This window comes from Heptranchias perlo, chromosome 3 (assembly GCF_035084215.1).
Source record: "Heptranchias perlo isolate sHepPer1 chromosome 3, sHepPer1.hap1, whole genome shotgun sequence".
NCBI lineage: Eukaryota > Metazoa > Chordata > Chondrichthyes > Hexanchiformes > Hexanchidae > Heptranchias > Heptranchias perlo.
The window spans coordinates 106,213,683-106,236,390 of NC_090327.1; the positions used below are offsets into that span (position 1 = coordinate 106,213,683).

Consider the following 22,708-nt stretch of genomic DNA (forward strand, 5'->3'; position numbering starts at 1 on the left):
GAGAGGTGTAGAGGAAGAGAGGGACCTTGGAGGGCATGTCCACAGATCCCTGAAGGTAGCAGGACAGGTAGATAAGGTGGTTAAAAAGGCATATGGGATACTTTCCTATATTAGCTGAGGCATAGAATATAAGAGCAGGGAGGTTATGCTAGAACTGTATAAAACATTGGTTAGGCCACAGCTTGAGTACTGCGTACAGTTCTGGTGACCACATTACAGGAAAGATGTGATTGCACTAGAGAGGGAAAAGAGGAGATTTACAAAGATGTTGCCAGGGCTGGAGAATTTTAGCTATGAGATGAGATTGGATAGGCTGGGGTTGTTTTCTTTGGAATAAAGGAGGTTGAGGGGAGATTTAATTGAGGTGTATAAAATTTTGATGGGACCAGATAAAGTGAATAGGGAGGACCTATTTCCCTTAGCATAGGGGTCAGTGACCAGGGGGTATAGATTTAAAGTAATTGGTAGAGGGATTAGACGGGAGCTGAGGAGAATTGTTTTCACCCAGAGGGTGGTGGGGGGTCTGGAACTCACTGCCTAAAAGTTTGGTAGAGGCAGAAACCCTCAATTCATTTAAAAAGTACTTGGATGTGCACTTGAAGTGCCATAACCTGCAGGGCTACGGACCAAGTGCTGGAAAGTGGAATTAAGCTGGATAGCTCATTTTCAGCCGGCGTGGACACAATGGGCCGAATGGCCTCCTTCTTGCCGTAACTCTCTATGATTCTATGAATGAATAAAAAAAAACATAGCCAGCATGGATCAATCATATCTGGAGAATAAATTCCAGAAAACCACAAACTTCGCAGCCGTACAGTTCTCCCATTCCCAGGCCATCCTGTGTCTACTGACACCATGACCAGGCCTATAATCAATTCAGTCCTTGGCCTACCTTTGCTTCTAGGCTGCCCAGGGCTCCCACCCCTAGCCTCTTGCGCTTGCTTTTTCCCAGGCCCACTCTATGCTCCATTGAGTCCCTCATCCAGCCCTTGTTCTCTTCGCTCGACAGCCCATCTGCTAGCTCCTTGGCCTGCCTTTGGTTCCAGGCTCGTCTGTGCTTGCTTCCCTGCTCTCTGACTGGGCTCAGCCCTTGTCTGTTGCTGGCTCCCTGCCCAGTCATCAGCTTGTCCTTCTGCTCTCTCCTAGGCCTCCACTCCTCAGTGTCCAAACATTGCCACAGGAGATATACTAGTTCCAATTATAATACTTTTAATTGGAAAGTAATTGAATCTTAATTGAGTTTTTTTTAATAGTTTTTGTGGTCCAAAAAATCCATTGAAACTGCCTTATGATATTACTTTGTCGTTGTGATTATCTTTACCGATATTTCACCTAGCCTGAGAATACAGGTTAGAACCTGTTATATGTAATATTTATCTGTTCTTATGAAACAGACATTAATGCAAAAATTGACCCCAAAAGTCTGCAGGCATAACCACCACCATCGCACCCACAGGTTTCCTCTAGCGTTGACCCCAACAGATATTACAAGGCCAACAGGAGGGCGCCTAATTTACATGGGGCCGGCAGGCACTCTGCGCAATGATGAACGCATCTCCAGCACCCACATGCCTCATGCAGCTGGAAAATCTAGCGTATATTCACCATTGTGGGGGGGGGGGGGGGGGGTGGGTGTTGTGCAGGCCTCTCCCCCGAGCCCAAGTGTTTCCCTCCCCAGCCCCTGTGCAAAGCAACCAATCCAACATATATATTTTTTAAAACGTAGCTTTTTTTCGGGGTCTTGGCCACTCCCATTGCCTGGAATGCCTGGTGGGGCCCGTTCACTTCCATCATGCCCCAGCTCAGTTGGCATTCCAGCCTCCGGTAGGAGACTGAGCCCTATTGAGCTAGGGAAGCGGGAACTCGCAGATTAAGGGAGACCATGCCTGCAAGGCTGCCCCCTGACGTCAGTGGCCTCATAAGGGACAGGCAGAAGTTCCAGTCCTCACAAGGCAGAGCGGCAAATCTCGGAATTGGCAGGGATGTAGCGCAACCAGGACTCGGGCAATTACTGATGGGTTCCACCATTATCCCACCGGAGTTATGGTGGGACTCCCGTAAACCCCCAAGAAATTAGGAGGCCAATATATTTATGTTAGAATGGTCCTTACAATAGTAATAAAAATGAGGATGCATGGTGATGTCAGGACAACTTTGGTTCTGCAGCTGATGCCATGGGTGGGATTACAGGAACCATTTTTAATTTGTTTGATTGGGTCTCCCATTCATTCTTGGCTGTGCAGTAGCAAAAAGAATGCTTGTTATTGAATATGTGATTCTCTCTTGTGACTAGATGGAAGGGAGTTCATACAGTTGACATGTTCTGTTGTTCCCATGTATGGCGCACAAGTTGTGTAAAAATTGTTTTCAACTATGGTTATTTCATGTGAGAAATGGTGTAACCCTTACTATAAACATGGTTCCACGATGATCCTCTGTTTTGTTACCTAAAGCCAAAATGGTTTAGTGAGATAGTTGTTGCTAGAATTACAGTAAAGGGCAATGGTAGATATGTGAAGTTGAAAATTCGCAGGGGAGTGCATATGCCAGATTAAAAACCAAGATGTGCCTGCCCAGAACCTCCACCACTAAACCCTGCCAAAATCCATGGGGTAAGAGATGCCCCTTAATTTACCTAACACTGGTGGGTGCACGTGCCACTAGAGACACATCTGCCTACCAAAGACATGTTGGAGCCCCCTTGAAAGGGGTCACATTTTAAAAACTTGCCTGTTCTTCAGGTGTCCAGGCCACAATTTCAGGCCTGGACCCTCGGGTGGGGCCCACATGCACTATTCAGCAACCTGGCCTGGCCTCACCAGTTGTACCACTGCTGATGAAAAGTCAAGTCCTTCTGGGGGTCAAGGACAATGGAACCCCAGGCATTGGGAGCCCCCATCCTCAACCCTCCTATGACAAGTGCCTTGAAAAAGACTAGCAGAGGCTCCACCCTTTACAAAGGCCCACCAAAATCCTGACAACAGCCAGGGACCCAATGTTTTGGGATGCTGGCCGGATTTTCAGCTGTTCCACTATACACCCACCATAAATCCAGCGGGATTTTGCCAAATGGGCCATGGATCTTTTGCTCCATTAAATTTCTTAGCATCTGCACTCTAGGTATTTTTTTTCCCAATAGAATTTCAGTAAAATGTAATGGCAGGTGTGCAGATATTTTGTATCACATCCACTTGAAGACCAAAGAAGACCCAAATGTAAATTATGCCTTTTCAAACTTAGGTCCAGAAGCCACATTTGAGCTGAATAACATTAGAGTGAAATATTGGTGGCCACAGTGCTGTCACTGATAGTGGTAGCAATTTGAGGTGATAAATTAAGTGTCACATATTGGTACAATATTAAAGGTAGTTTTGCAATGCAGGAACCCTGGTGTGAAACCTCACTAAACAGAAGAATAGGTTGGAAATAGGGCTTTAACACCACAGGGCCACTTCTGCCACAGTCTATTGAAGCTTAGGTACAATCTTCCAGTAGACTAAATAAGCCTAGTGACAACGTTATAACCAGTACTCTGAAACCCAACCACAGGGAATTGAGGTCAGCTTCATACCTCGCATTGATATTTAATGGGAAGCAGACCAACCCACTTATTGACTAATAGGTCTTTAAAGATGAATGACAGTTTCTGCATAATCCCTCAGGTCCTAACTTCCTGTATTATCTGCCAGTCATTGAAGCTTTATAATAAAACATTATAATGCTGTTGCCACTTTGTCAATTCTGTCTTCATTTTGACTTATAGCTGATGTTGTTACAATCGGCAATTCATGTGTATGACACTGGGGAGACTAACACAAAGGTAATGCAGCTGTAATGAAATTGCAGTTCTTTCAGCATTTCTCATAAAGGATGACAATCAATAAATTATACTTTGAAGTAGTGAGGTCATGTAGAGCACGTTGCTTCAGCAGTCTGGTGACAATAATAAGCCATCTCTTATTTCTAATAATTATAGTAAGGAAGGGAATCAGAATTCCATGGGTCCTTTGTACATTTGGCTGACAAATGCCACAACTAAAATGATTTTATGCGCATCAGACACAGCAGAGCAACCTGCATTCAGAGAGAAAAAAATCCTGTGCGGAAATGTTGACATAACTACATTACTTTAAGTATTAATTTGGGGTGTACTGCAGCATCTAACAGCTGATGCTGGAACAAGGTTGTCACATTTGCGATGCGCCAAACCAGAACAAAATCAGACACTCTCCCCTCCCTTTCAAAACTGCTATTGTCAACCCTCTCCTCAAAAAACCCACCCTCAAATTCTCAGTCCTTTATTGTATGATGTAAGTTTATACAGAAGCAAAATAAATCAGCAGATAAGGAGCAGTACCATATTTAACCTTCACAGAGTTCTGTCTCATTGTAATTGTATAGAAATACAACCAAATCATGTGAAGTATACACACGATGAAAGGCTGTAGTAAATAAATGTAAGGAGTTGCACTACACCAGGTTATAGTCCAACAGTTTTATTTGAAATCACAAGCTTTCGGAGCTTTCCTCCTTCGTTAGGTCACCACTCACCTGACGAAGGAGCAAAGCTCCGAAAGCTTGTGATTTCAAATAAAACTGTTGAACTATAACCCGGTGTTGTGCAACTCCTTACATTTGTCCACCCCAGTCCATCACCGGCATCTCCATATCGTGGTAAATAAAGGCAGTTTCTTACACCTCAGATCAAAGACACAGTAGTGGGAGAAGGTGTTGTTCTTTGACAATGGGCACAGACATCCAACACCTGCATTTCCTCGGCATTGCTAACACCGATATAACATGAACCCGTCCAGCATCTGTGAAACAAAGCTTAGTTTTGATGACTCAACCATTGGACATAATGGGGGGGAATTTCCCCGGGGCTTCTCCTGCTTTGCCACCATAACTTCGACGGAAGTTTGGCCAAAAAAAAACCCTTTACACGCGTGTAAAGTTACAATAACAGATTGGAAGAAGCCCCGAGGACCGTGGTCCGACGCAGGAGGTTGAATTTCAGTGGACCCTCTCCCCATCTCCGTAACTTTGGTGGATGATCGGTCTAAACTTTGGAGAAATTATGTAAACGATTTTCTGTTGGAATTTTTAACATGCATTGTGTATTTATTGAATCTCTCCCCTCCCCTGCTGCACACACCGAGACAAAGAATCCCCATCCAGAAAAAAAACATCTAGTTTAAATTTGCCATACTTGGACTAGGTAAAATTTCATAGCAAAACATGGTGTAAAACGGCCGATATCCACTCAGCCGCTCGTTATACATCTGTCCCGATCAGGAGGGTGGGTGAATCGATATCGGCCGTCTTACATTATCACACACAGTCAAAATTATCCCCATTAGTCTCAACACTCCTGGACCTGGGAGGGTGCTACTGGAGCGCACACTAGGCAGGATGGCCAGAATTTAGTTCTGCCAGGTCTGTACCCCTTTTTACCCGCAAGGATAAAGGAGATATTTCGACAGGAGGGAGTCAGTGCTTTAACCATCCTGGCATCGGAAGAGGTGGTGGAACAGAAGGGAGAGCTGCCAAAAGTCCTGCTCCTTCCACCTCACTACAACACCCCATGGGAAAAAAAAAGCATGCCTGCATTATGCAGATGTACTTCGAACAATCCAACCAGTTTCCTAACGGCAATCAATTCCTGTTAGGAAAGTGGCATGTTCAAAATCTGCACATCTTTCAAGTTTGGGATTTTTTTTGGTCGGAATAGCTGCCCCGCCCTGCCTGTCCCCCAACAGAGTGCAAAGAGGCCAGCCAAGGGGCACCGTAAATGGCATGGGTGCCTGCCCCCGGGATTTGGGTGAAGTTCTGTCCCACCGCTTTTCGGGAATTTCATGCCCATAATTTATAACATGGTCCAGGATGGACTCCACATCTGTCTCAACCACAATAATCCAGCATACCGGAAATTGAGAAATTTGTACCGTCAATTACATTTTTCCTGTATTCCTACAGGACTGGATCTCGGCAAAATTTTTTAACTCATCGCATTTAAATCACAATCAAGCTCACAACATGAAGCAGGTGATCTGTGGAATTTCTGTTAAACTATGTTTTCTAGTTCAGTAAACGTTAGCCCCAGCTCTTTGCTCTACTCAGTGTGTGAAGTATGAATTTCCCTGGTCACTCAGAGATGTAGAGGTAGATTTGAACTCCAGGAATGGAGCTGGCGGGCAGGTTGCAGGTTCCTCCTGGAGGGAGATCCGAGCCAGTTGGAGGACCACACATCATTACTATGCCGCCTGCAGACTGAGCTGGCCAGCAGTCAGGTCGGGCCGGGAGGGGGATCCAGATGCAATAGTGTAACAGTGGCCCACGGTATTCCTGTGGAGTCCGGTAGAGAACTCCTGCTGCTCCTGGCCCCACAAAAACCATTCTGAACTCATCTTTTGGTGCCCGGCGCACACTTTGCCCAGTTCCCCCCTTGAAAATTGCATCAGGGTCCTATGTACACAGTAGTGAGGCTCCCACCTGATTCGGACAAGTGCCTGGGCCAAATGGCAGTGGGTGGGATTTAAGCGGGAGTGGCACGGTAAGTGCAGAACTGCGACTTTAGGGCCACTGTTGCTCCGTTTCCACCCAACTGTCTGAGTTAAAATCATCCCTGCGAGTTTCACCTGCTATGCTCCAATTGTGTCACATGCGGTGAGAAATGCTGTACTACAGCATCTATCTCTCAGCAAACTATCTCTCCAAAGCTTATCCATAAAATTAATTTTGCATGAATTTGCTGGCAGCTTCTGGTTGTGCAAAATACTTCTTGTGCTAACATTTCTGCTAACGATTTTTGATTTGCCCTATCTGTAAGTGATATGACTGTTAAATGGCTGAGGAACTGATATTCTGATGGAGAAGATCTTTAAATAAAATGAGATGAAATTCAAACACTGACTCTAAATAGGGAAAATATGTAAATCTATTTGTAATGAATTAAAAGTATGCAGTTATAACAGAAGAGAAATGCACATCATACTTGAAAGAATGAAACAAAAAACAGTCACATCGACTAACTCCAAGAACGGGTGGGTTCGGGGTGGGTGGGATTTGAAAACAATTGTTTTTTTGGGTCGCAACCGCAAAATTTTCGGAATTTGCATTCCCAGTAGGAAGCCTGTACTTTAACGCGTCGACGTTAAACCCGGAAATAAAGTCGGGTTGCGGTCGGGACCCAAAAAACAACTATTTTCAACTCCCACCCGCCCCCAACCCACCCGTTCTTGGGGTTTAAAATCACCCCCCTAGAAGAGGGACTCACATCTGTGAGTCATGGAAGGGAATTAGAGTTGCTGAAAATACATTTGCTAAAAACAATGTCATATTCATACTTTATTTACATTCATTTTGAGCACTTCATCAGTTCTTTCCAGTGAATTTTGTGTATAATGTCCAATTTTCCACTTACAGACAGCATCTTCTATCTCCCATCTATGCTCTCCCAGACATTACTGCTGCACATGTTTTTTATCTTCCATTCACTATCATCTTCATTAACGAGGGAAGATGATCTAAACACATCTGATAACACATTCAGTATCTAAGTGAAGAAAAAATCCCCATTGTATTCATGGATTCCTCAGTAATTATTGGTCTTCCAACCATTGGGGGGATAATTGCAACTTAAAATGCCAATTCTGTTCACATTGTTTTGGAGATCTAACAGGGAGGCATTAATATAAACGCAATGGGGTAGGTTACAACTCCAGGAAAGTAACGGGCGAGCTAGCGGGAGGCACGAGCCATTTCGATACTTGGGCCTCATTACCCCGATGCCAGCGAGCTGCACGGCCTGAATGGGCATCCTGCTGCGGCTCGCCAGCACAATATCGGGCGATGCAGAGACCAAGCCGGCAGGCGGGCAAGTAGAACCAAACAGAGTGGTAGTGTGTTCTGGTGCAGCCGTGACCCACAGTATTCTTGTGGAGTGCGGAAGAGCGCTTCTGATCCTCCTGGCGCCACAGTAATAATTTTTAACTTAGCTTTTCAGGCCTTTACTGCTTCACCGCCCGGTACAACTTGGCGCTGCTTGAAAGACGCACGAACGGCCCAATTATACCTCGAAATTACATCTTAGTCCTATGTACATCATATGACCCCGATTTGCATACAGTAATGAGGCTCCTGCCTGATTCAGCGGGGTGTCTGGGCCCCCTTGTAAAGGTCTTGAGCAAAATGGCGCTGGGCGGGCACAGTGTGACAATGGGGTGGTAAGTGCAGCACCACAATTTTAGTTCCACTATTGCCCTGTTTCCATCAGGCGGGCTGAGTTAAAATGGGCCCTAATGAAATAATTTCCCTTTGTTCCTAATTTAGAAGAACATCACTGCCCATCATAATGCAGGGAAGCAATTTCTACCATAATTTATGCAGTGCCAAAGTGAGTAGGATAATTAATAAAATATGAATATTAGTCAGCAATGTGTTCATCTATTATGTAGAGATCTTCATGCATGGCCAGAAGCATAACATTGGAAGCAATGACAGTTACTCTACATTTCTGTCTGGGCCTTAAAGGTTTGAAGATCTCTAAGAAACAGTCATTAGTAACACTTGGGGGCTGATTTTCGAATGCCTACCACCCCATTTCCCCTGGAAAGGGCAGTAGACAAATGAAAATTAAGAAAAAAATTGTTTCCCATCAGCCGCCCAAGGCCCGCCCGACTCGATTTTTGAGCAGGCCTCAAAATGCCAGCCAGGGCTCCCACCTGTTTCAGGCGGGAGTCTTCTTTAACTATTTAAATCGGGGTCCTACGTGGTTTTTGTGTACCAATGGATGAGATGTGCATTGCACCCATCCCACCTGTTGGCCCCGGCATAGAGTGGCCCATCCAGCAATCCTTAAAGGGACCGCTGCAGGTCATTCCAAGGGCAGACACATTTTTTTTTCTTTCATCTTTGTGGGGTCAGGAGGAGCAGGAGTTCTTCTCTCGGCCCCGCAAAATAATCCAACCAGCTGCTAGTCTCAGGATGGCCTCCCCTGCCCCGGTCCATACTGTCGGCCGGCTCGGCATATGAGCTGGTCAAATTCCTGCCCTCCCTGAGTGGTGAGCTGCCTCGCAGGGCCCGATCGGCGATCGCAGTCCACCATGTTAAGATGGTTTGGGCCTCTTAGTGCTGGGTTTGGATCAATATTTCCCATTTTGTGCTCAATCACATCGGTGAAAGAATTCCTCATTTAATCATAGTATCATAGAATCATGCAGCACAGAAGGAGGCCAGTTCACCCATCATGCCTATGCCGGCTGATTGAAAGAGATGTCCAATTAATCCCACGTTCTTGCTCTTTCCCATAGCATCGCAAAGCTTTCTTTTTCAAATATTTATCCAATTCCCTTTTGAAAGTTACTATTGAATCTGCTTCCACCATATTTTCAGGTAATACATTGCAGATCATAACAACTTGCGGTGTAAAAAAAATTTCTCCTCATCTCCCCCGTGGTTCTTTTGCCAATTATCTTAAATCTGTATCCTCTGGTTACCGACCCTCCTGCCAGTGGAAACAGTTTCTCCTTATTTACTCTATCAAAACCCTTCATAATATTGAACAACTCAATTAAATCTCCCCTTAACTTTCTCTGCTCTAAGGAAAAGAATCACAGCTTCTCCGGTCTCTCCACATAACTGAAGTCCCTCATCCCTTGTATAATTCTAATCAATCTTCTCTGCACCCTCTCCAAGGCCTTGACAGCCTTCTTAAAGTGTCCAGAATTGTACACAATACTCTGGCTGAGGCCTAACCAGTGATTGATAAAGGTTTAGCATAACTTCCTTCCTTTTGTACTCTGTGCCTCTCTTTATAAAGCCAAGGATCCCTAATGCTTTTTGAACAGCCGTGTCAATTTATCCTGCCACCTTAAAAGGTTTGTGTATGTGAGCCCCCAAGCCTTTCTGCTCCTCCACCCCTTTTAACATTGTTCCATTTATTTTGTATTGCCTCTCCTCATTCTTTCTTCCAAAATGCATCACTTCACATTTTTCTGCATTAAATTTCATCTGCCATGCATCTGCCCATTTTACCAGTTTGTCAATGTCCTCGTGAAGTCTGCTACATCCTCCTCACTATTTACTACATTTCCAAGTTTTGTGTCATCTGCAAACTTCGAAATTATTCCTTGTATACTCAAGTCCAGGTCATTACTCTATATCAAAAAGAGCGGTGGTCCTAATTCCGACCCCTGAGGGACAGCACTGTATACCTTCCTCCAGTCTGAAAAACAACCTTCATCACTACTCTCTGCTTTCTGTCTCCACGCTGACACTGCCTCTTTAATCTGCCCAATAACTTTTCTTTATTTCGGTAAGTATTGCGTGTCTTTGCTTGAAAATAAACAATGCTCATTAAAATAAACGGTAGGAAAATGACAGTGTATTACTAGTGCTCAATTAATTATCGTGAAGATCTTTGTAATTGCCTCAGGCCTGACTCCTGGTTGTCTTATGGACCCTCTCCTCCTAGATATATGTCTGGCCTATTCCTTGCAGTGTCCATCTAAGTCACTTGCTGGCTGTGTAATGCAGCTATTATGGTCTGCTCCAAAATACTCAACAGAGGCCAAAATATGTCAATCCTGTTCATAAGATTATTTTGGAGAGTAAAATTTATTTTGAAAGGTTCTGAGATAATATTAACCCATTGGACTATTTTCTCCCCTCGCCAGTTGGGGAGAGCAGGAAATTGGCCGGCTGCTATGCCAAGCCAGCCAACAATATGGACCAGAGGCAGGGGAGACCATCTTGGGACCAGCAGCAGGTCGGGTTAATTTTGTGGGGCCAAGAGAAGAACTCCTGCTCCTCCTGGCCCCACAAAGGTGAAAGAGAAAAAATGTAACTGTCCTTGGAATGGCCTGCAGCTCTATGCCAGAGGCCAACAGGTGGAATGGGTGCCGTGCACATCTCATCCATTGGTGCACAAAAACTACCTGGGACCCCGATTTAAATATTTAAAGAAGGCTCCCGCCTGAAACAGGTAGGGCTCCTGGCCGGCATCGAGTCAGGCAAGCCTTGGGCAGCTGATGGGGGAAGATTTTTTCCTTAATTTTCATTTGCCTACTGCCCTGTTTTCCGGGGGAAAGGACTATTTTCCTTAAGGTTTTTTTTAATAAAACATCTACATTTTCACATGATTATTTTGCCTGCAGCTCTATTTTATATCAACTAAATAAGCATAATTATTATTTTACATTAAAATATTTGCTTGTTATGCCACAGCTTTAAAAAAGACTGTCATCTTGGCGGGGGATAGATATAATGTGATGCTCATAACACTTTAGTCCTAACCTGTTACTATGGTGATAGTATCTCTATGATATTATTCACAGAGGCAACCTGCAAGCACTCAGTTATCACACAGTAAAATGACAGTGCAAAGCTGTTGAGTCTACTGGGCTTTATTAAAGGGACATTGCCATTATGAACTGATAAACCTTTGACTATAAACACACAGTGCAGAGACATAAATTGAATTGAAATGCATCATTGTATCACTTGTATGTGATATCAGTATGATGAAAATAACAAATGCCTCTATTGGCTCTACTCCCTTAGCTCCCGCCACCCCCTAAAAGATTGACAAACATTTTTCCAATGAGCGGTTCGCCATGAGAGCATATCGGAAAATCGGGTGTGAGTAGCTCACAGTTCTCCATCCATTCTTTCAATCTATTTTACTGGTGTTGATGTGGATGCGGATGCAGAGCGAGGGGGATGTTTTAACGGCATCAGCGCATTATGATCTGTCTACAGATCAACTGTAGGCTTTTTAAATAAGTCTTTTCAGTTTTTGCTGACATTGCAAATATTTGGCAAAGTTTGGAAAACACAACTCATGGGTCGCTGTCAGTCATCAAACGGTAAATCATTATTACATTGGTACTGAACAGCAAGGTTTCAAGCAATCTCTTTACCTTACAATGTAATGTATCCATTGTGGTAAAATTAAAAATATAAGGCCCGAATAGCTACAAAACCAGTCCCTTAACAAAAAAACTACTTTCAAGAATCATCTTGTTGCAAGTTCTTACCTGTTATAGTACTCATCCCTAGCTAACTCCTCTGCACAGAGCAACAAAGAACAATCAGACACCCACTCCACTGAGCTCTTGACCTCAACAGCGCTGCTGCAGGATAAGCTGCAAATAGGTGGTAGGTGTCTTCCTGGCAGAGGGAGGGGACTGCAAGAGCTGCAAAAGAAGTAGAGGAAACATGTGGTCCAGATGGTATCAGTGAAGGGAGAAAAGGGTGCATGGTTTTCATTAAAAAGGCTATCTCATGCAAGAAACTTTGCTATTTTTTATTCTACCACTTTCTATGTGAAACAGAAGTGGGAGACCATGTGTGGCACCTCCTATTGGCAGGTTCATGATGACGTTTCCATGGGTACGCTCAGCATATGATTTTCACAGAACCTACTAAGCTGTCTTATACTCATGATTATGTGTGAAGGACATATATAGATTGAGAAAGGTGCTACAAAGTAGGTAATTTATCTTCTGGTGTCAACTTCCTCTCATTATGAGGGTTAGCTCATGAATGGGGAGTGTTCATCAAATTCCACTCTTCATTCACACAACTGAGGTCCACACAAAAAAAAATGGCCCAGAATTTACTGGGAAAATAACAGCGAGTTTAATGCGCACGCCGTTATTAATGTGTAAATAACCCAGCAATTTGTGATGAGGAAGAGATACACTGTAAGTTGCAAATCGCCACAAAATGCTGGACGATTTGTGCCACTCTGCCGCTAGCCTTATGAAAACGGGAGCTAGCCGCCAACCTCCCCATGAGTTTCAAGAAATTGCTGCATTTGCGCAGTAAATACCAATTAAACTCGCCGCAGTAGGTTAGAGCTAGTACTTAACAACGTAAGGATCGATTTAATGACTAGAGTTATGCTCCTGCAATGCCACTCAACCTCTTTGTCCCAGAAAGGGACAATTGAAACTGTGGAGTCTCATAACTGGAGGTAGTAAATAGTTGTTAGAGATTTTTAAAATTTTAAATGTTTAAATGTTTTTCTTACTTTTCCTTTCTGTCTCTTTTCTCTCTCTCTTAATCCAATCTTCCTTTCCCTCTCTTTATTTCTCTTTCTGTACCTAATTTGACTCTAATTCACCCTATTTCCTTCTCTGTAGTTCCTTTGCCTCTCTCTATCCTTAAGTCTCATTAGTTAGGGAGATAGACTGTTGGTCCTGTTGTTCACTAAGATCCCAGATGCCGCGTTGACCTTGCCATACTGTTATCAGCTCGCACTTCCAGCAATTTTCAGTGCAAAAAAATTTTGAGCTGAACGGTGAGGAAAAAAAATCTAACAAACGGGGCATGCCGTGAAATGCCCCGCTCCAGCAAATTTTGGGCCAATCTTTCCATGTAGCCTTTCACCACCAGTGCTGAAGTGTGACACATGTAAACATGATGTGACAGACATCAAATAATTACAGGTCTGCAACATTCAGAATTAAGTATTAATTCAGTAGAATATACTTCCCTTTACTTGACTTCAGTTCAGTGGCACCTGAGTTTTACAAAGATACAAACTATGACAACTGTTGCATTTGTCATTTACAGAATGTGTGATACAGGAGAGGGACTCTTTACATTTCAGACACGGGAAGGAGAGAACATCTACCAGAAGGTGCATTCAGCAACTCTGGCCATAGCTGAACAGCATGAGCAACTACTGCTGGAGATGGAGAAAAAAACACGGGTATGTACCATCTAGACTTTCGCATCATTTAGATAAAAAGGATTCAATATGTCTAGGGTGTCATAGGTTCCAGTGCAGCAATTTGATAGGTGCATTTCCAAATTCCTTTGGTGGGATAAGGACAGGGCAATGCCTCAAGCAGCTGCAGCTGTCCAAAGCAATGGGGCAGGGGGGGAATCAACTTGATTCCCTAGAAGTTACCGAGAAGTCGGCCTCCCCAGAAAACTCCTGGTTGAACATAGAAGTCCAAGCCTTCCTACCAATATCCATGTAGAATCTACCTTTCACTGACCCTCAGGAAAGGTCAGCGGAGATCCAATAGCACCCCATAATAACCTGACCCTGACAGCTAGGACGGAGGACTGCATATCATTGAAGATACCCCAGACTTTGTAAAACCTCTGCACACTCTGCCACAATAGGGAGCTTTCAGGGGTGCTTATTAAAAGCAGATTTGGAACCAGGTATGAGAAAGGATTCTCCATATTAAACTAGCTGCTAACATTACAAACCAGATCATAACCATTCAAAGACTGACAAATTGTTACTTTACAAAGTCCGAACTGTTCTGCTACCTCAGATTAGGCATTATCTCCAGGACCCGACAATATCCTGCAGACTGCAGCACAAATCAACAACAACAACTTACATTTTATATAGCGCCTTTAGCTAGGTAAAACGTGCCAAGGCACTTCACAGGAGCGATTATCATAGAATCATAGACTGATACCACACAGCAGGAGGCCATTCGGCCCTTACAGCTTGTGCCAGCTGTTTGGTAGAGCTATCTAATTAGTCCCACTCCCCTGCTCTTTCCCCATAGCCCTGCAAAATTTTTCCCTTCAAGTATTTATCAAATTCCCTTTTGAAAGTTACTATTAAATCTGCTTCCACTCCCTTTCAGGCAGCGCATTCCAGATTATAACAACTCGTTGCGTAATTTTTTTTTCCTCATGTAGCCTCTGGTTCTTTTGCCAATCACTTTAAACCTGTGCCCTCTGGTTACTGACCCTTGTACCACTGGAAACAATTTCTCTTTATTTACGCTAGCAAAACCGTTCATGATTTTGAACACCTCTATCAAATCTCCTCTTAACCGTCTCTGCTCTAAGAAGAACAACTCCAGCTTCTCCATTCTCTCCACACAACTGAAGTCCCTCGTCCCTGGTTTCATTTTCGTAAATCTCTTCTGCACCCTCTCTGAGGCCTTAACATCTTTCCGAAAGTGTGATGCCCAGAATTGAACACAATACTCCAGCTGAGGTTTAACCAGTGTTTTATGAAGATTTTGCATAATTTCCTTACTTTCGAACTCTATGGCTCTGACTGTAAAGCCAAGGATCCCATGTGCTTTTTTAACAGCCTTTTCAACTTGTCCTGCCACCTTCAAACTTTTGTGTACATATAACCCCAGGTCTCTCTTTTCCTGCACCCCCTTTAAAATTGTACTTCTCTGCATTAAATTTCATCGGCACATGTGTCTGCCCATTTCACGAGTCTGTTTACGTCCTCCTGAAGTCTGTTACTATCCTCCTCATTGTTTACTACCATTTCCGAGTTTCGTGTCATCTGCAAACTTTGAAATTATGCCCTCTATACCCAAGTCCAGGTCATTAATATATATCAAAAAGAGAGATGGGCCTTGACAGCATCCTGGCTTTAGTGCTGAAAACCTGCACACTAGAGCGAACTGCTCCCCTAGATAAACTGTTCCAGTACAGCTATGACACTGGCATCTACCAGACATTGTGGAAGATTGCTTACTATGTCCTACCCACAAAAAGAAAGGACAAATCTAACCCAGTCAATTACTGCCCTATCAGCACTCTCCCCATCATCATGGAAGGAATCATCAATAATGCTTACCAATAACCTGCACATTGATGCTCAGTTCAGTTTCCACCAGAATTACTTGGCTCCAGACTTTGTTACAACCTTGATTCAGGTTTGGACGCAAGAGCTAAATGCCAGAGATGAGTGTAGATGCCCTTGACATCAAGGCAACATTTATATTGTGTATGGCATCAAGGAGCCATAGCAAAAGTGAGAGCATTGATGTCACAGGGAAAACCCTCCAATGACTGAAGTCATACCTGACATAAAGGAAGATGATTGTGTTGTTGGAGGCCAATCATCTCAAACAGAGGAAGCCCAGCCATTCCACCACCCCCCCCCCCCCCCCCCCCGCCCTGATCTTTTATGGCACAACTATCACTGAATTCCCCACCATCAACATCTTGGAGGTCACCATTGACCAGAAACTTAACTGGACCAGCTATATCTACACTTGATTGCACAGCAGAGGCTGGGTACTCTGCAATGAGTGGCTAACCTCCTGAGCCTTCAAAGCCTCTACACCATCTATAAGGCTCAAGTCATGAGTGTGGTGGAATACCACTTGCCTGAATGGGCGCACTGAGACACTTGAGGAGCTATCAGGATAGATGACCAAAAGCTTGGTCAAAGAGATAGGTTTTAAGGAGTGTCTTAAAGGAGGAAAGAGAGGTAGGGAAGCAGAAAGGTTTAGGGAGGATGTTCCAGAGCTTAAAGCCTAGGCGACTGAAGGCACAGCCACCAATGGCAGAGTGAAGAAAATGGGCATTGTGCAAGAGACCAGAATTGGAGGGGCGCAGAGATCTCAGAGGGTTGTAGGGCTGGAGGAGCTTACAGAGATAAAAAAGAGCACGGCCATGGAAGGATTTGAAATCAAGGATGAAAATTTTTAAATCAAGGCATTCCCAGACCGGGAGCCAATATAGGTCAGCAAGCATAGGAGTGATGGGTGAATGGGACTTGGTGCGAGTTAGAGTACGAGCGGCAGAGTTTTGAATGAACTCAAGTTTATGGAGGGTGCAAGGTAGGAGGCCATCCAGGAATGCATTGGAATAACCCACACAAAGCTCTGTTTCCACAATGTAGGAAAATTCTGTAAATCCATTAGCCAGAGTTCCCACTCTGGGTTGCTATATCGCATTAGTGCTGCTTGTTTGATAGCCTTCCAACACTATCTTTCAAAATTCACATATGAAAAATAACTACTTGGATGAGGTACTCAAGTGCTACTAATGTCAATGGAACAATACCAGAGAAGAGTTCCATAGTCCGATAATAATGATTATAATACTGTCCCCTCCTAATCCTTCAAAACTAAATATTTGAGTAGGCTGGATGGTTCTTTAATACTGATTATCTCAACACACTTATAGGGTCCCTTATTATTAATTAGATAAGTAGATCTCCAAGGTGCCTTAATATTGGTCAGATGAGTAAGTCTCCAAGGCTCTATAATATTCATGAGATGAGTTGATCTCCATAGCAAATCTCACCTTAATACAAATCAACTTCAGTCTCTCTTTGTAAATTAGAAAAGAAATAAAAATACACCACAGTATTTTAGTGAGCTAAAAAAATTCACTTTTATTCGACAGTCTTTTTCTCTGAAAAAACTCTGACCAACTATCCAAGTCTAGGTCAGCTTTCGTCCTAAAGGAGTCTTGCCTCCTTCATGCCTCACTTGGCAGCCTTTGTTGAAATATAAAAGCATCATTTCAATATGAATCATCTCCAAATCCTTTTAACAACAACAACAACTTGCATTTATATAGCACCTTTAACGTAGTAAAACGTCCCAAGGCGCTTCACAGGAGCATTGTCAAACAAAATTTGACACCCAGCCAAGCAGGGAGATATTAGGACAGGTGACCAAAAGTTTGCTCAAACAGGTAGGTTTAAAAGAGTGTCTTAAAGGAGGAGAGCGAGGTAGAGAGGCAGAGAGATTTAGGGAGGGAATTCCTGAGCTTAGGGCCTACGCAGCTGAAGGTACGGCCACCAAATAAAATCGGGGATGCGCAAGAGGCAAGAATTGGAGGAGCGCAGAGATCTCGGATGGTTGTAGGGCTGGAGGAGGTTACAGAGATAGGGAGGGCCGAGGCCATGGAGGGATTTGAAAATAAGGATGAGCCATTGTAGGTCAGCGAACACAGGGGTGATGGGTGAATGGGACTTAGTGCGAATTAGGATACGGGCAGCAGAATTTTGGATGAGCTCAAGTTTATGGAGGGTGGAAGATGGGAGGCCGGCCAGAAGAGTATTCGAATAGTCAAGTCTGGTTGTAACAAAGGCACGGATGATGGTTTCAGCAGCAGGTGAGCTGAGGCAGGGGGTGAGATGGGCGATGTTACAGAGGTGGAAGTAGGCGGTCTTGGTGATGGAGCGGATATGTGGTCAGAAGCTCATCTCAGGGTCAAATAGGATGCCAAGGTTGTGAACGGTCTGGTTCACCCTCAGCCAAGGAGAGGGATGGAGTTGGTGGCTAGGGATCGGAGTTTGTGGTGGGGATCGAAGACAATGGGTTCTGTCTCCCCAATATTTAGTTGGAGGAAATTTTTGCTCGTCCAGTACTGGATGTCAGATAAGCAATGTGACAAATCAGAGACAGTGGAGGGGTCTAGGGAGGTGGTGGTGAGGTAGAGCTGGGTGTCGTTAGCGTACATGTGGAACCTGATGTTGTGTTTTTGGATGATGTTGCCAAGGGGCAGCACATAGATGAGAAATAGGAGGGGGCCAAGAATAGATCCTTGAGGGACTCCAGAGGTAACGGTGCGGGAGCAGGAAGAGAAGCCATTACAGGTGATTCTCTGGTTACAACTGGATAGGTAAGAATGGAACCAGGCGAGGGCAGTCCCACCAAGTTGGACAACGGAGGACAGGCATTGGAGAAGGATGGTGTAGTCAACTGTGTCAAAGGCTGTAGACAGGCTGAGAACGATGAGGAGGGATAGTTTATCACGGTCACAGTCATATAGAATGTCATTTGTGACTTTGATAAGGGCTGTTTCAGTACTGCGGCAGGGGCGGAAACCTGATCGGAGGGATTCAAACATGGAATTGCGGGAAAGATGGGCATGGATTTGGGAGGCGACAACACACTCAAGGACTTTGAAGAGGAACGGAAGGTTGGAGATGCGGCGGTAGTTTGCAAGGACAGAGGGGTCAAGGGTGGATTTTTTGAGGAGGGGGGTGATGATGGCAGATTTAAAGGAGAGGGAGACAATACCTGAGGAGAGGGAACTGTTAACAATGGAAAAATGGTTGAAAATCGGAAATGCAACAAATATCATTAACCAAAGCAATCATTTCAATGTTTCTACTTCATATATCTATCAATTTTGGTTAATGAAGCATTTAAATATCTTCTAACTTTCCAACATCCTATTTGTTTTGCAGTATAATTGCTCATCAGGCATGCAATACTCTGTCTTCTAACTCAACCTGTGTGTTTCCATTAAAGATGACAGCAAAAGAAATCAAATCAGAATTTATCCAAACAATAATATTTTAGTTTATTTTCAACGCTTTGAATTTGACTCAATTCAGATCTTTTCAGATTTGGTGGGATCTTTCATTTCTTTTCAAGAAAATGGCCTTGCACATGCACAGAAGGCTTTAAAAAAACCTCTGCTTATCCCTGACAGAATTTTGATGTCCTTCTATTGTTTTACCTCTACTCAGTGGGCAGGAATTTTCTATCTGTGGATGAAACAAAAGCTGAAACCTAAAAAGACTGCATAATGAATGTTAGGCCTCGATATTAACACCCTCACGATGAGCAGGAGCGGGTCAAGGGGGGGGTTTAAAAAGTGAAACGCATGGGACGTGATCTCAACCCGCTGCTCACAGGCCTTCTGCCTTTTTTATGGTGGCGGATATCGGGGCGGCCCTGTGTACCACCGTGGTGAGCCGGGGTGCTTAATTAACATATTTAAATCGGGCTCCCACAGTGCAATTGGGAACCCGATTTGAAATTAACTGCTGCACGGGTTTCCTGGGTGTCAGGAAACTTGGCAGTGAAACAGAGGTGGGAGCTGCCAGCTCCCCAGTGTAAGTGCCTCTTTCAGCACTCCTTGTGGGGCAGGAGTAGCAGGAATGCTCCACCCAGGCCCCTCAAGAGCCTCAGGTCTCCCCCAGACCCAATTGCCGATCTCCCTTCAGCCCTCTTGATCACGGGCCTCTCCCCTCTCCCAAATGCCGGTGACCATCCCCAAGGTTCCCCGGCCGGGGCCTCCTTGTATTCCCTCCTACCCACTGGCCAGGCTGTCCACTTGGCCGGCTGCCGGGTGAGAGACAGACCTACAAAATGTTAATGAGCTCCTGCTGTTAAGATTGGCAGGACCTCCGCATCCCTGGCCTTGCCGGGTTCTTCAGCTGATTTCGGCCTCACTCGCACCCTCCCCGACTCCCCATAAATATCGGGGCTTTAGTTTTCATGGATCCATTAAACCTCCGACAGTTGCAAGCTGTTACCATAATTGCTTTTCTCCTGCACCTGTTCAAATTGGGTTGACACATCGCCTTGGAATCTGGCTTCTCTGGCCCAAAACAGTACTTCACAAAGACATGTGACAGAAACTGCTCCTTAATTAGTGATAGAGAAAAATCAATGCAACTTCTGGAAGCCATCTATGGCTGTTTTCATTTATTCTGTGTGAGATCTAGTTAAAATTGGATCTGCTTTTTAACACAGAGGAAGTGAAACCTTACCACATGCATCACTTTGTTAAATTAAACATTTAGCAGCTCCAGTTTCCAAGTTGTTAAAGATGTTTATAGTATTACAGATTGAAGCAATTTTAAACTAATGTTTCTGATCCACTGTTAGTTATTATATTAATTTCTTAATGTTGTAGATTTATGAATAGCCTTCACTGGGAAGATACAGATAGAATATTCTTATGGACAATAGTCTAATGGTTGCTATAGATAGGAATTAAAAAGCCACTTTTTTGGTGGATATATATACACTCTACCTGACAGTAGTACTGTGGGATTTTGGTGTAAATGGTCAAAGGTTTGAGTTTGGCATGTCTTAAAAAATGTCACTCCTGAGGCTGTGTATTGGTGCAGTGCATTGGTTATCCCATTGTTTTTTTTTATTCGTTCATGAGATGTGGGCATCGCTGGCGAGGCCAGCATTTATTGCCCATCCCTAATTGCCCATGAGAAGGTGGTGGTGAGCCGCCTTCTTGAACCGCTGCAATCCGTGTGGTGAAGGTTCTCCCACAGTGCTGTTAGGAAGGGAGTTCTAGGATTTTGAACCAGCGACGATGAAGGAACGGCGATATATTTCCAAGTCGGGATGGTGTGTGACTTGGAGAGAAACGTGCAGGTGGTGTTGTTCCCATGTGCCTGCTGCCCTTGTCCTTCTAGGTGGTAGAGGTTGTGGGTTTGGGAGGTGCTGTCGAAGAAGCCTTGGCAAGTTGCTGCAGTGCATCCTGTGGATGGTGCACACTGCAGCCACAGTGCGCCGGTGGTGCAGGGAGTGAATGTTTAGGGTGGTGGATGGGGTGCCAATCAAGCGGGCTGCTTTGTCCTGGATGGTGTCGAGCTTCTTGAGTGTTGTTGGAGCTGCACTCATCCAGGCAAGTGGAGAGTATTCCATCTACTCCTGACTTGTGCCTTGTAGATGGTGGAAAGGCTTTGGGGAGTCAGGAGGTGAGGTCACTCGCCACAGAATACCCAGCCTCTGACCTGCTCTTGTAGCCACAGTATTTATGTGGCTGGTCCAGTTAAGTTTCTGGTCAATGCTGACCCCCAGGATGTTGATAGTGGGGGATTCGGCGATAGTAATTCCATCGAATGTCAAGGGAGGTGGTTAGATTCGCTCTTGTTGGAGATAGTCATTGCCTGGCACTTGTCTGGCGCGAATGTTACTTGCCACTTATCAGCCCAAGCCTGGGTGTTGTCCAGGTCTTGCTGCATGCGGGCACGGACTTGTAAAATGGTACAGATTGAGCCTGAGATTTCCCTGTATGGTGAGTTCCTAATATCAGCCAGATGATTAAGTGGAGTTGCTGGACAAAGTCTTTTCACTTCTCCACAAGTAATGAGATGATGAGTTAACCTGGATTGCTCCTGTACACCTACTACTAACCTTCTGAGACTAGAAATGACAAAGGCCTGTAAAGATGTCACTTTCCCATTCTCCAAGCTGGGGAATGATTCATGATGCAAGGTATCCAAAACAAGAGAAAAATATCATTTAGGGGTATCCAATTTGTTTTTTTAAGCATCATGCTGTTGGAAACATCAGCCACCTAATGAAACTTTGGTAACATAGACAACCTTATTATCATCAGCACAATTCTCCATGTAGGTAACAGCAGTCTGGTGAGTGTAAAACGTTGCTGACCATATATCAGTCAACAGTCCTATTATCGAGATCATGGTATTATAGAATGTTTTATTTTTAATATTCAAATATTGCTGATGGTGTGATTACCAGCACCAGCCGGAAAAAAAAAATCCTAGGCAGCTTTCGTGACCACTGCCAGAGATAAAGAAACCAGCTGAAGTTCATGTGCAGTTCAAGTTGCTGTAGTTGACCCTTTGAAACCTTTTCAATACCTTTTGCCACAATTATTGTTACTGCTGTAACTCAGCAAAGTTTAGATAACAAATCCGTTTCAATACATATTTTCCTTAGGAAAGACTCCTACAAAAATGGCCTCCACCAGCCTTGAGAATAACTTAAGATTGTGAATGCTCCACCTCTATGCTCCGCAGCTCTTAATTGACTTGCCCATGGGGAATCCAATTTTCCCCATGTGAAACCTTCCCTGGTCATATCAAAGGGCCCTGATCTGTGGGGAACAAATAAGCTTGGTGGCATTTCTACATGCAACTAAGAAACTGATTTGCAACAATACAAGGATAGAAATTTTGAATGACAGAAAGATTTACAGGGGAAATATTACCAAAGGGAGCAAATCAAAGAAGACCTTTAAGATTTAAGCTATAGGCATGTAAACAGTAAACGGGTAAGTTAGAGGAGTGGTGGGACCAATTAGGAACTAAAAAGGAGACCTACTCATGGAGGCAGAGGGCATGGCCGAAGTACTAAATGAGCACTTTACATCTGTCTTTACCAAGGAAGAAGATGCTGCCAGAGTCTCAGTAAAGGAAGATGTAGTTGAGATAATGGATGTAGTT

At 44.2% G+C, this 22,708-nt stretch overlaps 1 protein-coding gene across 1 annotated transcript in view; it reads left to right on the top strand.

The window, feature by feature from the left end:
• LOC137308584 (docking protein 6-like) overlaps nt 1–22,708 on the top strand; it is a 187,770-nt gene that overhangs the window by 130,079 nt on the left and 34,983 nt on the right. The window contains exon 5 of the mRNA XM_067977202.1: nt 13,582–13,720. Within this exon, the coding sequence (XP_067833303.1) occupies nt 13,582–13,720 (139 nt within the window). The remainder of the gene's footprint in view (nt 1–13,581; nt 13,721–22,708) is intronic.